Raw genomic sequence first — 13246 nt, forward strand, 5'->3', positions numbered from 1 at the left:
GAGTTGTTATAAGACTGACCAGTTTCTCCACAAGGGCTGAAGGAAGGATGAATGAATTCCCCTCCAGCACAGCCTCTCCCTCCTGCCTCTGACTACGTGTCCTCCCTTCACCAGCCTTCATTTCCTTTCCACATCAAGATCAAGCCCCTTCAGAGCTTTGCATGTATTTGTCCTTATCCACCTTCTGCTTCCTTTACCTACACTCCACTCGCACTCCCTTCCTCTTTCACCCACTCTCCACTACCCAGCCGCCTTCACACTGTGCCAGACGCCTGACATAACCTCCAAGCACTTGCTGGCCGCATACTCCACCACCCAATGATTCCCTTAATACCCAACTAGGCAATGACACTGCCTGTGCTGGCCCCACCCCACTGCTTGCTTTGACTTAGTCGGGTCTGTGCTCTATTGCACGCACATCTTTGGATTCTAAGATTCTCAGGACACAGACACTTTTTGGGCTGGCACACTGTACGCTGCCATGCCTATCAATAGTTATATTCCAATGTCACCGTGGATTCCACCGCATCCTCCGAGCTAATCATAGTGTGGTTTGACGAACTGTTGGTGCTTGGGGTCCATAATAGACCGGTGAGAGATGGGCCCTGTATGGAGTGCTTTGTTATATACAGCACAGCTGAATTTCACAACGCTCCACCCTGACCTAGACCTGCAAGCAGAGGAAGGAGTATAAAACCACAGCATGTTTTAACATGACCTGAAGAAAAGACCTCCTAGGAAATACTACGTAGGATCCTGCAGAAGACGACTCCTCCTGGGGGAAAACTCAGGCCCCAAGTTTGTGTCTGTGGGAGGGGTGGGGCCAGAGACATTTGCAGAAACTGTACTAGCTTGGGAAGTATTACATCTCATATCCCCCTTGCAGATCTCGGACCCTGCAGAAAGCAAAATCATCCTATTCCACCTATCGCTCCGGCTACAATGAAGTCAACCAGTTTCTTTGTAACATTCCGAATTATGAGCCGCAGGAGACGGACAACATCCAACAAGTGGAAACGAAGCTGAAGAACCAAATGGTAATTCCTTCTCCTCTGAGCCACATACTGCAGGGAGCCTCTCAACATCTTCCCCACACTTCACATTCAGAGTCACCAACACTGATCAGGACTGCTGCGTGGGGAGATGCCAGCAGCGGCTACAACAGGGGTTAAGGATAGAGTGGGGGTAAATATGTCCTTGTTTGTTTGATGAAGAGTTCCTGCTTAGCTAATACAGAGGTAGGGCACTGGAAATCCACCTCAATCTGAAATCTAGTGCTGTCCTTAATACAGAATTATTCAGTGCTACTGCACTTTGCCCATGAGTACTACCCTGGAGGGGACATGTCCCACTGGGAGGAGAACCCTCCAATGAGCCAGAAAATAGGTGAGGGGCAGCTGCACCCATTCAAATCATGTTCAGAGAATTGAGGAAACAAAGAAAAGAATTCAGACCATCCCCTAGGTGTAGCTTTAACTGGAGCCCCCTAAAATGCCATACTGCTTGGTTCATGCTTTTCCTGTGCCGTTTGTCTGTTTATAGACGCTGCTGGGTGATATTGCACAAAAGGAGCAGGAGGTACAGAAAGTCTCCGCTGATGCCCAGCGGTACCAGCAGGCAGTGAAGGTAAGGAGTGTGATTCTGTCACCAGAGGCGTTTTCAATAGACTCAGACTTTAAAGTCAGAAGGGTCCATCATGATCATCTAGTCTGAACTCCTCCACATTGCAGGCTGCAGAACCTCCCCCACCCACTCATGAAATAGACCTCTAACCTCTGGCTGAGTTATTGAAGTCCTCAAATCATGGTTTGAAGACTTCAAAGTTACTGAGAATCCACCATTTACACTGGTTTAAACCTGCAAGTGACCCATGCCCCAGGCAGCAGAGAAAGGTGAACTTCCACCGCCCCAGGGTGTCTGCCAGTCTGACCCGGGGGGAAATTCCTTCCCGAACCGAAATAGGGGATAGGAGAGCAATGGCTGCCAAAAACAAACCACTGCGGCCCAGTGATGGAGCAAAAGGATGGGGGAGGTAAGGACAGCTTAGTTCCAATCCCTGCTCTCACAGCAACTCCCTCTGTGGCCTTTGTCCCGTCAGTTAACATCTGTCTCAGTTTCCCTGTATGTAAAGGGGTCAATTCTCCCTTCTTGAAGATAAGTGGCTTTAAAGCACTTCATATGGAAGTCGCAATACAACCACGAAGGTGCATTAGCAGGGTAGACACGACAGGCAATGCCTGAACTGGAATTCCCAATGAGATAGAAAGGTCTCACTGATGTTGCTGTAGACCCATCATTCTAAATTAGCTACTTAAAAGACGACCAAGGGTTGGGGTAAAGACAGGTGAAAGTTTGGGTCCATTCACAAGCAGTGAGGCGCATAGGTCAGGAGGACCTGCATCCTCACCTCTCTAACATCACCACTCTCCTGCAGGACTATGAACTGGAAGCAGAGAAGTTACGATCCATTCTCGACCTGGAAAATGGACGGAATGGCTACATGAACAAGAGACCCAGACTCCAGTCTCCAGCTGCCAAAGTGAAAGAAGAGGTAAAGCCGTGATGGGGTTGAGAGAGGCTAAGGCTGGGATATGACTTTGAGGAGCCATCAGTGATTGTAAGGACGATGATTTTCACTTCTGTGACATCAGCCTCATTCAGGGTTGGGAATTCTTCAGCACCATTAATGGATCAATTATCTAGCATCCCAAAGATTTTTGGGAAGGGTGAGAAAAAAGTACCTGAGCCTGCACTTTGTTCCAGTGAAATCTCCCCCAACACGACTTTCAGCTGGAACGACAGGTTTTAGGGGTTAAAATTCTTGGTGTAAGCTATAGATACTACGCAAAGACCATGCAAGTTTTCAAGCTACTTCATAGCTGTATAACCCACTGTTTGGCTATCTTCGCTCATCCTTCATCGTATATTGCACCATGTAGCTGAAGTTGCCCACATGAGTCCCCAGTTGTCCTACCTGTTACACACGTTTGGTAGAGCAGGTTGCAGGAAGGGAAACTATTGTTCTTCTTTGAGCGATGGCCCCTCTTGGTACTCCACATGCAGAATACGCAATGGCTGTCCGCTGGCCCGCACGGGTGCTGTAGCTTTCATGCTCCCAACCAAGGATATAAAGGGTGGTGCAGGCTGACTATGCCCAGGTCCCAGGATTCAAAAACTGTTTCCTGCCCTCGTTCCTCTTCTGTGAATGACAAACATCAACGCTGCCTCTGCTGCCTGGCTGAGGCTCATATTTCTGACAAGTGCAGCATCTGCCTCTCTCTTCTCCCCAGAACTCATGAGGATCGGGAACAGACTCAGAAAACACCTCCTGGAGAAGGCAATGAAGCCCCAATAAGATCAGAGACTCATCTCCCTCACTCCCCTCAGCAGGCAGTGCCTCCCTGAGCACAAGCTTGGGAACAGAGGCTAAGTCTGATAAGCCTAAAGAAAAGGCTTTACAGGAAAGTAAGGGACTTGTCCTTAATATGCCAGTCCCAAAAAGAAGGGATTCCCTCCCTGACCCCATCAGAGTCGAGAGAGCCAGTGTGCATGGGTACTAAGGTTTCAGTTCCAACTAAATCTTCTTGACAAGGAGGCGGCGGCATGCAAGGGTATGAATCCTATGGTTCCAGCACTTGCGCCGGTGGTGAAGATGAGGTATAGATAGCTCGTAGTGCTTCTATCCACTTCAGGAACTCAGATAGCAATGTGGCCCCAAAGGGTGACCAGAGAGGCTCCAGGAATGGACTCTCCTCATACTCCAGGATGGTTGGAGATGTCTTCCAGGGAGACGTACATCTTTGCTCTCCCCCATCCAAGTTCACTGTTCCTATTAGGTCCTATATTCCCAGACATTGTTCGCAGCCCTCAACATGAAAGATGCGTATTTTCATACTGATATCCAGCCAGCCCATAGGAGGTTCTTCAGGTTCCTCTTCAACCAAGACCATTACCAATCCAGAGTTCTCCCCTTCAGTCTGGCCACAACATCCAGCATGTTTACAAAGTTTTTTCCAGTTGTGGCTGCTTAGATGAGAAGAGAAGGATTTACAGTCTTCCCGTACCTTGATGACTGACTTCTCAGCGTCAACTCCGACAAGGAGGTCCACAGGGCAACCCGTGTTCTGCTCAGCCCCACAAGGAGCAGAGACATCATAGGGGCAACACTTTACACTCGTACCGTAGTCGAGTCTATCTACCTCTCAAAACATTTGAGCACTTTCATAACCAGGTCACTCTCAGACCCAGGATGTCACTCAGAACTTGCCTTTCCCTCCTTTGCCACATGGCTTTCGTGCACACGTGATGCCGTTCAACAAGCTACATCTAGAATGCCTACAGGCCTTGCTTCTCTCAGTGTACCCCCAGAGAATGGCATCATAAATGACAAGGTCACAATTCTGCCCAAGAATTAGGACTCTCTCGTCTGATGGACAAAACCAGAAAAGGTTCAGGTAGGTGCCCCTTTCCTCAGACCAACACCCGAGGCACCCACCATTACCAATGTCCCCCTCTTGGGTTGGGGTGTGCACATGGACCTTCCCAAGGCACAGGGCATCTGGACACCTTGGGAGACCAGAATGTACATAACTTACAATGGTTATCAGCAGCTTCATCGTACTTACCCAGGGTGCAAAATTCCCTAGTGGACTGTCTGAGAAGACACTTTCCTGAAAACCACTAACGGGAGATTCACGATTTGGTTCTCAGTGACATCTTCGCTCAATGGGGAATGCCAGCTTGGGACCTTTTGGAAGCTTCCTCAGTACTGCTCCAGAGCAGTCCTGGGCAAAGACTCATTGGGAGATGTCCTCCTGATGTCAAGGAAGGGTTGCCTAGGCTATGCTTTCCTTCCAATTCCTTTGTGGATAAAGTCCTGATTTGCTGCTTACATCACGATCACGTCATGTGGAACAGCACATTGCATTTGATGTTGTGCATGCCGTCTGTCACGATTTTTTCCCCCTCTGTAAGTTGAGGTGTACATTTGACAAAATGTCAGCTCCTAAGAAAGCAAAGTTAGATGTCCATTCATTTCACTTAACAGCAACATTTGGTGGCTAAGTTGTGGCAAGGTTTTGGTGCGCTTTGTAAACTGTTTTGATGCAATCAAGGCCTTTTTGTCGGAAAAAGGACAAAACTACCCTGAACTGGATGATGAATAATGGCGGTGTAAGCTCATGTTTCTTACTGACATCACCGCTCACCTAAACGAGCTCAACCTCCATCTCCAGGGTGCAGGACAAACGGTTCTGGATCTTTATGAAACTTGGAAGGCATTTGTTGTAAAACTAGAAGTTTTTTCCTCGGGATATTTGAACTTCGACTTTCTGCTACTTCCAACACATAAAAGAGCTAGCAACACGTTCCACTGTCAGTGTCGATGAAATTGGAATGTACATGCAAGAACTGGAATCAGAATTTTCTGACAGATTTCAAGATTTCCAGCAATTTGGCCCAACGTTTTCTTTTCTAATTAAACCTGAGAAGTTCAACAAAAGCGACTTGGATTTGTCTGTATTTCAGTGGATGGATGTTGAAGATTTCAAAATACAGCTCATTCAGTTAAAAAGCTCAGAATTGTGGGTATCAAAGTTTGGAGATCTGCGGAGTGCACTTAAAGCTACCGAGAGAGATCATGGGGCCTCTATTCTGACCTGCTGAATGTCCCTGCCAGTGAAATTTAACTGTGAAGAAAACTGCATTTGCAATGCTTTCAGCATTTGGATCCACATACCTGTGTGAACAGGTATTTTCACACACGAAATCTGTCCTCTATCCCTCTCGGAGCTGGTTAACAACTGATCACTCAGAAGCCTGTGTGCAGCTTAAACTATCCAAATACATGCCAGACATTGGAAAACTCAGCAAGGAGAAGCAAGGGCAAGGATCACACTAAACTGATAAAATCTGCATTTTAATTCAATTTTAAATGAAGCTTCTTAAACGTTTTAAAAACCTTATTTACTTTACATACAACAATAGTTTAGTTACTTATTATAGAGAGAGACCTTCTAAAAACGTTAAAATGTATTACTGGCATATGAAACCTTAAATTAGAGTGAATAAATGAAGACTTGGCACACCACTTCTGAAAGGTTGCCGACCCCTGTTCTAATGCAACACGGGGGCAAATTCGCACACCCAAATCAGGAGTCGTTGCATCTTAGAGTATCTACTTACCCTTAAGTCTTCAGGTATTATATTTGCAGTCAGCGCTTTCCATCCTCCAATGGATAACCATACGATCTGTACACCCACATCACATCAAGATTTCTGAAAGGGATTTTCAGATCTTTTCCTCCAGTGGTGAAATTTGCATCTCCCTGGGACCTCAATTTTGTTCTATCATCTCTCACTAAGATTCCCTTTGAGCCACTGTCCACATGCTCTGTGACCCATCTGTCCATGACGGTGGCATTTCTGATAGCTATAATGTCAGCCAAAAGAGTCAGCGAACTGAGAGAGCTTATGGTGGGCCCACAGTATACTACCTTCTACAAAGGAAAAGTCTCTATGCCCCCACCCGAGATTTATACCCAAGGTAGTTTATGAGTCAGGTCATCCACTTATCTGTATTTTTTTCCTAAATCACATGCCTCTGAAGAGAAGATTGCATGCTCTGGATCTTCGGAGGACTTTAGCCTTTTATCTGCAAAGAACAAAGGAGGTTAGAAAGATATCTAAACTATATTTATTTCCGCAGCAAAGTGATCAAGAGGTCAACCTATATTGGGCAGAGATTTACAATCTGAGATCTATTTTGAATTATCCTTTGTTACCAACTAGCTGGTATTCCCCTTCCCTCTCCTCTCCCCCAAAGGGGTAAAGGCTCATTCCACCAGGGGACAAGCTACTTCAGCTGCATCTCTGAGAGACATAATCACACTAGAGATATGTAGGCCAGCTATTTGGAGCTCCTTGCATACCTTCCCGAGACATTATGCCCTGGAACAGTCATTGACTTCAGATATGGCTATGGGGACAGCAGTACCACAGTCAGCTATCATTTCTGCATCCTCACACCCACCACCTGTTTGACTACTGCTTGTTAATCTCCCACATGTAGAATACACAAAGACCTCATCACACTTAGAAGAAATGGTGGTTACTTACCTGTAACTGGAGGTTCTTTTGAGACGCATGGCCCCAATCTGTATTCCACTACTCACCCACCCGTGAATTCATTACTCTGTCATAAGAATAGGAAACTGGAGAGACGACAGCCCACACCGCACATTATGCCCTCAGTTGGGAGCACAAGGAGAGCTATGGAGCACATGCAGGCCAACAGACATTGCTTCCAAGAAATTCTACGCACAGACCCATCGTGCGCTTGCGTATCCCATGTATGGAATACACATCTCAAAGAACTTTCAGTTACAGGTAAGCAACCTCCACTTCTGTGCATGGAACCTCTCGAACAGAACCCACAACACAAGATCACAGTAAGAGGGAAGGTTTTGAGAAAAAAGCCAGTTGCCCTGCCATACACTTCCCTACCTGTCCTGCATGTCGCCATTTGTTTTGTTTCTATTCAGAAAGTCTTGATTAACAGCTCTGGTTCCACTTCCTTCTCTGAACGCCTTTCCGTTTCACAGGAAGCAATTCTGGCTGCTAAATTCACTGAAGTTAATGCTGTCAATAAACAGAGGCTGCAGAACCTGGAATTTGCCCAGAATCTCCTGAGGCAGGTAACTGATGAATAGCAGGAATTGATTTAGCTAGAGATGAAACTAGGAGCTTGACCTTCTAAAACATGCACTGTGCCTCCTCTTAAAATCACAGCTGCTGGGTGATGGTCACATCTGCACCACAATGAAGGATTTTGGAGGTTTATGCATACGTTAAAGTAGATTAACTTTATGCTAAGCAATTTATTCTACAAGAATATTTAATAAAGCAGAATTGCACACAGTTTTTCACCAACTAGAAATAGATCTAGCTAATGTGTCACATCCTGGAAATCATATTCCAGAAGGAACCCAATTTGAGCCCACCCATCAAGAACAATCTAGCCCACCCAATGACTTCATTACACTCCCGATTTGGTGTGAGGGAGTGTTATGTAAATCTTAGGATGCACTAGTTGAATGGTTTTCAACTTTTTTCATATGAGCGCCACCCACAGATCCCCTTCCCACATAGCCAGACACATTTTCCATGGGGTAGTATGAGAAAGATGGGGTGGTCATGACCTGTGGTTAAGAACCCGTGCACTAGTTCGATGGAAGGACATGGACTTGCTAATATACAATACTCAATCATTTTCAATGGATCTCTCCATTAGAGTTTGAAGTTATCCCACAGTAGTTTTACCATTTTGCTGCTGAAGGAAGATAGGTACACCAAGTAGTGATTGCTAATAAGAAAGGTTGTCCTTACCATGCACTCTTTATTTCACTGACAGCAGCCAGAGGTACAAGTAATGCAGGAGTCTGTCCAGACTAGCAAGTCCGAGAGGCCACAGGAGGAAGTCTGGAAAATAATGAAAGAGCTGGATGACGAGAGTCAACGTCGACAGCAGCTAGAGGGGGAGATCAAAACCATCCAGAACGACATCCTCCATCTACAGAAACAGAAGCCCCAGGAAACTGTGCTGAAGAAGGAACTGCTGAAGAAAGTGCCTGACCCTCAGCTGGATGAGAGCTGCCACAAAATGCAGCAAAGCCTGGCAGAAGAGCAACGCAAGAACCAGGTGCTACAGGATGAGCTGGAGGCCCTAAATCTGAAGCTGCGAGCCCTAGAGCATGAGAGGAGGGAAGGGGGCCAGGAGTATATCGTTAAGGAGGTCCTGCGTATTGAGCAGGACAAGGCACAAGCGGATGAAATCCTGAAATTGAAAGAAGAGCTGGAGGACCTCAAGAGGCAGGAAGGAACCAGAGAAAATGAGGTCACGCTCCTGCGCCACCAAATCACCGTGCTGTCTGATGAGAAGAACAAAGAGCAGGAGAAGGTTACTGAGAAGGAGGTGGTGAAGCTGCAGAATGACCCTCAGCTGGAGGCGGAGTTCCGAATGCTGCAGGAGAACAAGGAAAGGGAGAGCACCCTGAGGCAGAAACAAGAGGAGGAGCTCAGCTACCTGCAGGACAAGATGAAACGGCTAGAGAAGGAGCGGGCCATTGCAGAGAGCAAGATCACAGTCAAGGAGGTGCTGAAGGTGGAGAAAGACCTGGCAACAGAGAGGGAGGTGAATGAGCTCCGACGCCAGTATGAAGACGAGAAGTCCAAGGGCCGTTCCAATGAGAGGGAGAAGGATGAGCTGCTCAGAAAGATCCAGGTCCTGGAGGAGGAGAATGCTAAGGTGGTCGTCCAAGAAAAAGTACGTGAGATAGTCCGCCCAGATCCCAAGACTGAAAATGAAGTAGCCAACCTTCGTCTGGAGCTGGTGGAGCAGGAGAGGAGATACCGAGGTGGGGAAGAGCAGCTGAAGAGCTGCCAGAATGAGCTGGCTTACCTGAGAAACAGAAGCGGACAGGTGGAGGTGAAAGAAATTATCAAGGAGGTCATTAAGTATAAGACCGATCCTGAGACCAAGAAGGAATTGCAGAGACTCCGGGAAGAAATTGTAGACAGGACCCGAGCGATTGAGAGAGCTGATCTGGAGATCTACCAGCTGAAGCAAGAGATTCAGACCTTGAAAGACACAAAACCTCAAGTGCAGATGAAGGAAGTCGTCCAAGAGATACTGCAGTACCGGGAAGACCCCAAGACCAGGGAGGAAGTGGAGTCCCTGAGAGCTCAGCTAGCAGAGGAACAAAAGAAGCAGATTGACTTGGAGAGGGAGAGGCTGCTCCAGGAAGAGAAGATCAGACAGAAAGAGGAGGAACTGTCACAAGTGAAGGAGAAAGTGGTCCAGCAGGAAGTGGTGAAGTTTGAGCAAGATCCTGCCTTGAAAGCAGAGATCAACTCCTTCTCTCAGAGCATTGAGAGTGAGCTGAAGCAGATAGACTCCCTGCGGGAAGAGCTACGCAAGCTGCAACAGAGGAGATCTGAGCTGGAGCGTCAGTTGGAGGAGCTCGAGAAAGAGAGGCAGGCCCGCAGAGAGGCTGAATTTCAGGTGCAGAGGCTGAAGGTCAGGCTGAACGAGCTGGAACAGCAGGAGAAGGAGACAACGGAGAGAGTAACCGTGAAACAGAAAGTGATCCTCCAGCAAGACCCACAGCAAGAGAAAGAACACTCTCTCCTCAAGCTGGAGCTGGAGGAAGAGAAGCACCGAAGGCAAGTCCTGCAGGCTGAGCTGGAAGCCTTGAGGAAGAAGCTCCTCATGCTGGAGAAGATGGAGGTAAAGGAGAAAGTAGTCTTTTCAGAGAGCATCCAAGTGGATAAAGGGAACACTGAATACGAGATTCAAAAGCTGAAGAGCAACCTGGAGGAGGAGAGTCGGCGTAAGAGGGAGCTGGATGCAAATGTCAACCGCCTCGAGGCCAAACTATCTGAGGTGGAGTTCAACAATTCCAAATCCTCCAAGGAGCTAGATTTCTTGAGGGAGGAAAACCACAAGCTCCACCTAGAAAAGCAGAATCTTCTGCTGGAAACAAGGAGGTTACAGTCCGAGATTGAGCTCACAGCAACGGAAGCTCAGGATTTACGAAACATGACCCAGATTGACAGCAGGGTGACTCTGGACTCCAGATTCCAGACTTTGGAGAGAGAGCTGGAAGATCTCAAGAAGTTATCCAGTGAAAAAGATGCAGAGATTAAGCAACTTCAGAACCGCCTCAAGACAGTGGCCATCAAGAGAGAACAGAGAGAGAACCACTTGCGGCGCTCCATTGTGGTCATAGACCCCGACACTGGGAAGGAGATGTCTCCAGAGGAAGCTCACAAACTTGGCCTCATCGAATGGAGCTTGTTCGTCAAGCTGAAGGGCCAGGAATGCGACTGGGAAGAGATCTCAATAAAGGGACCTAGTGGGGAGTCCTCCATGATCCTCGACAGGAAGACTGGCAAAGAATTCTCCATTGAGGATGCCTTAAAGAGTGGAAAGTTAACCATGGCTCAGTACGATCGTTACCTGAACAAGGAAATGTCCATCCAGGAGCTGGCAGTACTGGTGTCTGGGAAGAAGTAATTACAATGTTCCCTCAACTCTATATTGAAACTTTTCTTACAGCAGCTTGCTCAGAGCTGCACCACTTGTTACAATTCCAGATTGCTGCAAATCCTTTATGTCTTCCGAAATGCTATAGCCTTTGCATGGTCCAACATGAGGCTGCCATGAAGTCATGCTGCTTGCTGCATCCATTGCATAAGAGCACTGCCACACCAGAGGTGGAAAATGCATTTGTCAACATTACATTAATCTTTCCTTCCCCATTACAACCTTACCTAGGTACTCACGCCAACTGAAAACAAACAAAATCATCTTCAAGTCTGAAGTTGTTTATTAACATGTGCTCTCAAATTTAGCAACTGAGAAAAGGCTGCATATCTCAGCACATTCCTTTTTTGTTTTTATGTCAAGTATGAACTTCTCTCTAGAGGGTACCGCAAAGCTGTATAAAGAGCCACTGGAAAGAGACAAAAGGTCAAGACCACCCAGAATAGCAGAGGAAGCCTAGTAAGCCACCCACCTGTATGAAAATCTAGAGAGACACTATCATTATATACAGTGGAATGAATGATGGTATCTTCATCTGAGAAAGGCAGCTAAGTGCACAAAAAATGAAATTTACATATTAATTCATAGTCATGATACTCACATCTAATCAAAGCTGTTTCAGACGGACTTCTGTCACCTCAGTGCCTCTAATGCCAAAGGAGAGGGGGAACAAAAAGAATTGTAATTTGATACAGTAATTCCTAGATTAAAAGGAGGTATTTTCATATGACATCACCAGAAACATGTAAAGAGACGTCAATATTATGTAGTAAAGTATGCTACTGTAACCTAATGCGGAGGTGCCTTCTGAACGGTCGTGCTTACCTCATGGTTAAAAGCCACTCATACCGATATTTTACTGACTAATGTTACACGTTCAGCTATATGTATCATTTATTTGTGTAAGGGAATGGGAAATATGGGGAAATTCTATTTATAGTACAAAATAAAAATGCAGTGGTTTAAATCAGTTTATTTTTCCTTTTTAAATTGATTCCTGCCTTTTGATTTAATACCTTAAAGGAACCCAAATTTCAGAATCAAAGGTGACCTTTCACCCAACACTTACATTTATTTTTTAATATAAGAAACGTGCATGTTAATGTTGTACCTATATCTTTGGAAAAAACACAAATTGCTTGTTGGTCAAGTTTACCGGCAAGAAAGGCATGCAGCTGATCATTAGTATGTTGTCCTGACCCTTGCAGCTACTGGAAAAGGCGAATTACAGGCCAGTTTCGCTTTCAGGTTAGAGCTTCGGAATTTCTACCTTACCATGCAGCTCTGCTATCAAAAAAGGATACTAAAGAGAGCGCCTGTGGGGTTCCATGTTTATTGCATCATGGATTTCCTGATCCTGTGTGCTCAGTTTACAAGTGGAAAAGCTTTTCCTGCAATCTCAGTCTGGGAGCTGAAAGGCAAGCTGGGTTTTTCCCACCTAACGGATCCTCCTGGGTAGTAAAGGTTCTGCAGGCCAAATGCTGCCCTTAGTGATACCCACAGGGGTGTGATCCACTGCTCAGAGTCCATCGATAACTGCTGTACTCTATCTTAGTAACTCAAATTCTGTCTTTGGCTCTTTTGCTACAACTTAGAAATATCTTCTTTTCTGTAAACAAATTTGAATTCTGAGCTGCATTTTTAAAGAAAAATACGAACAGTGAAGTGCAATCCCATTGCTGTTAAGAAACTTACACAGGTGTAAGTGATTGGAACCTGGTACAGAGTTCTGCTCACTTTGCTGGAGCTCTGCTGACTCTACTCTGCAGGGCTAAGAGCACTAAAAATTTATTTTACACCCAACCCTGCTCCCACTGAAGTCAATAAGAGAGTTTTACCATTGACAATGACAGGAGCTAGATTGGGCCTTAGGTCACCATTATTAAGCTAAAAGGATGGTCCCTCCCAGCAGATGTAACATACACAGGAACAGGTTTGTTGAGTAAGAAGGTGTCATTCTACTGCAATGGCAATTTAAGAGTTACAGCCGTATTTTAAAAGGACTTGGTCATTTACAAAGCATTGGCCAAAATGCATACAAATAATTAGTGACCCAATGAGTGGTTAGAGGCAGCAATACAGTCACTAAGATGATCTTCCAGTCAATTTACATTTGAAGAGAAACCGAGACTGAAAAGAGCA

At 46.0% G+C, this 13246-nt stretch overlaps 1 protein-coding gene across 1 annotated transcript in view; it reads left to right on the top strand.

Moving 5' to 3' along the window:
* Positions 1-11074, top strand: part of PPL (periplakin) — a 95257-nt gene extending 84183 nt beyond the window's left edge. Inside the window, exons 18-22 of the mRNA XM_077828786.1 lie at positions 887-1037; positions 1543-1626; positions 2435-2551; positions 7602-7694; positions 8411-11074. Of these exons, the coding sequence (XP_077684912.1) occupies positions 887-1037; positions 1543-1626; positions 2435-2551; positions 7602-7694; positions 8411-11074 (3109 nt within the window). The remainder of the gene's footprint in view (positions 1-886; positions 1038-1542; positions 1627-2434; positions 2552-7601; positions 7695-8410) is intronic.
* The last annotated feature ends 2172 nt before the right edge of the window (positions 11075-13246 follow it).

The sequence above is a fragment of the Eretmochelys imbricata genome, chromosome 10 (genome assembly GCF_965152235.1).
Source record: "Eretmochelys imbricata isolate rEreImb1 chromosome 10, rEreImb1.hap1, whole genome shotgun sequence".
NCBI lineage: Eukaryota > Metazoa > Chordata > Testudines > Cheloniidae > Eretmochelys > Eretmochelys imbricata.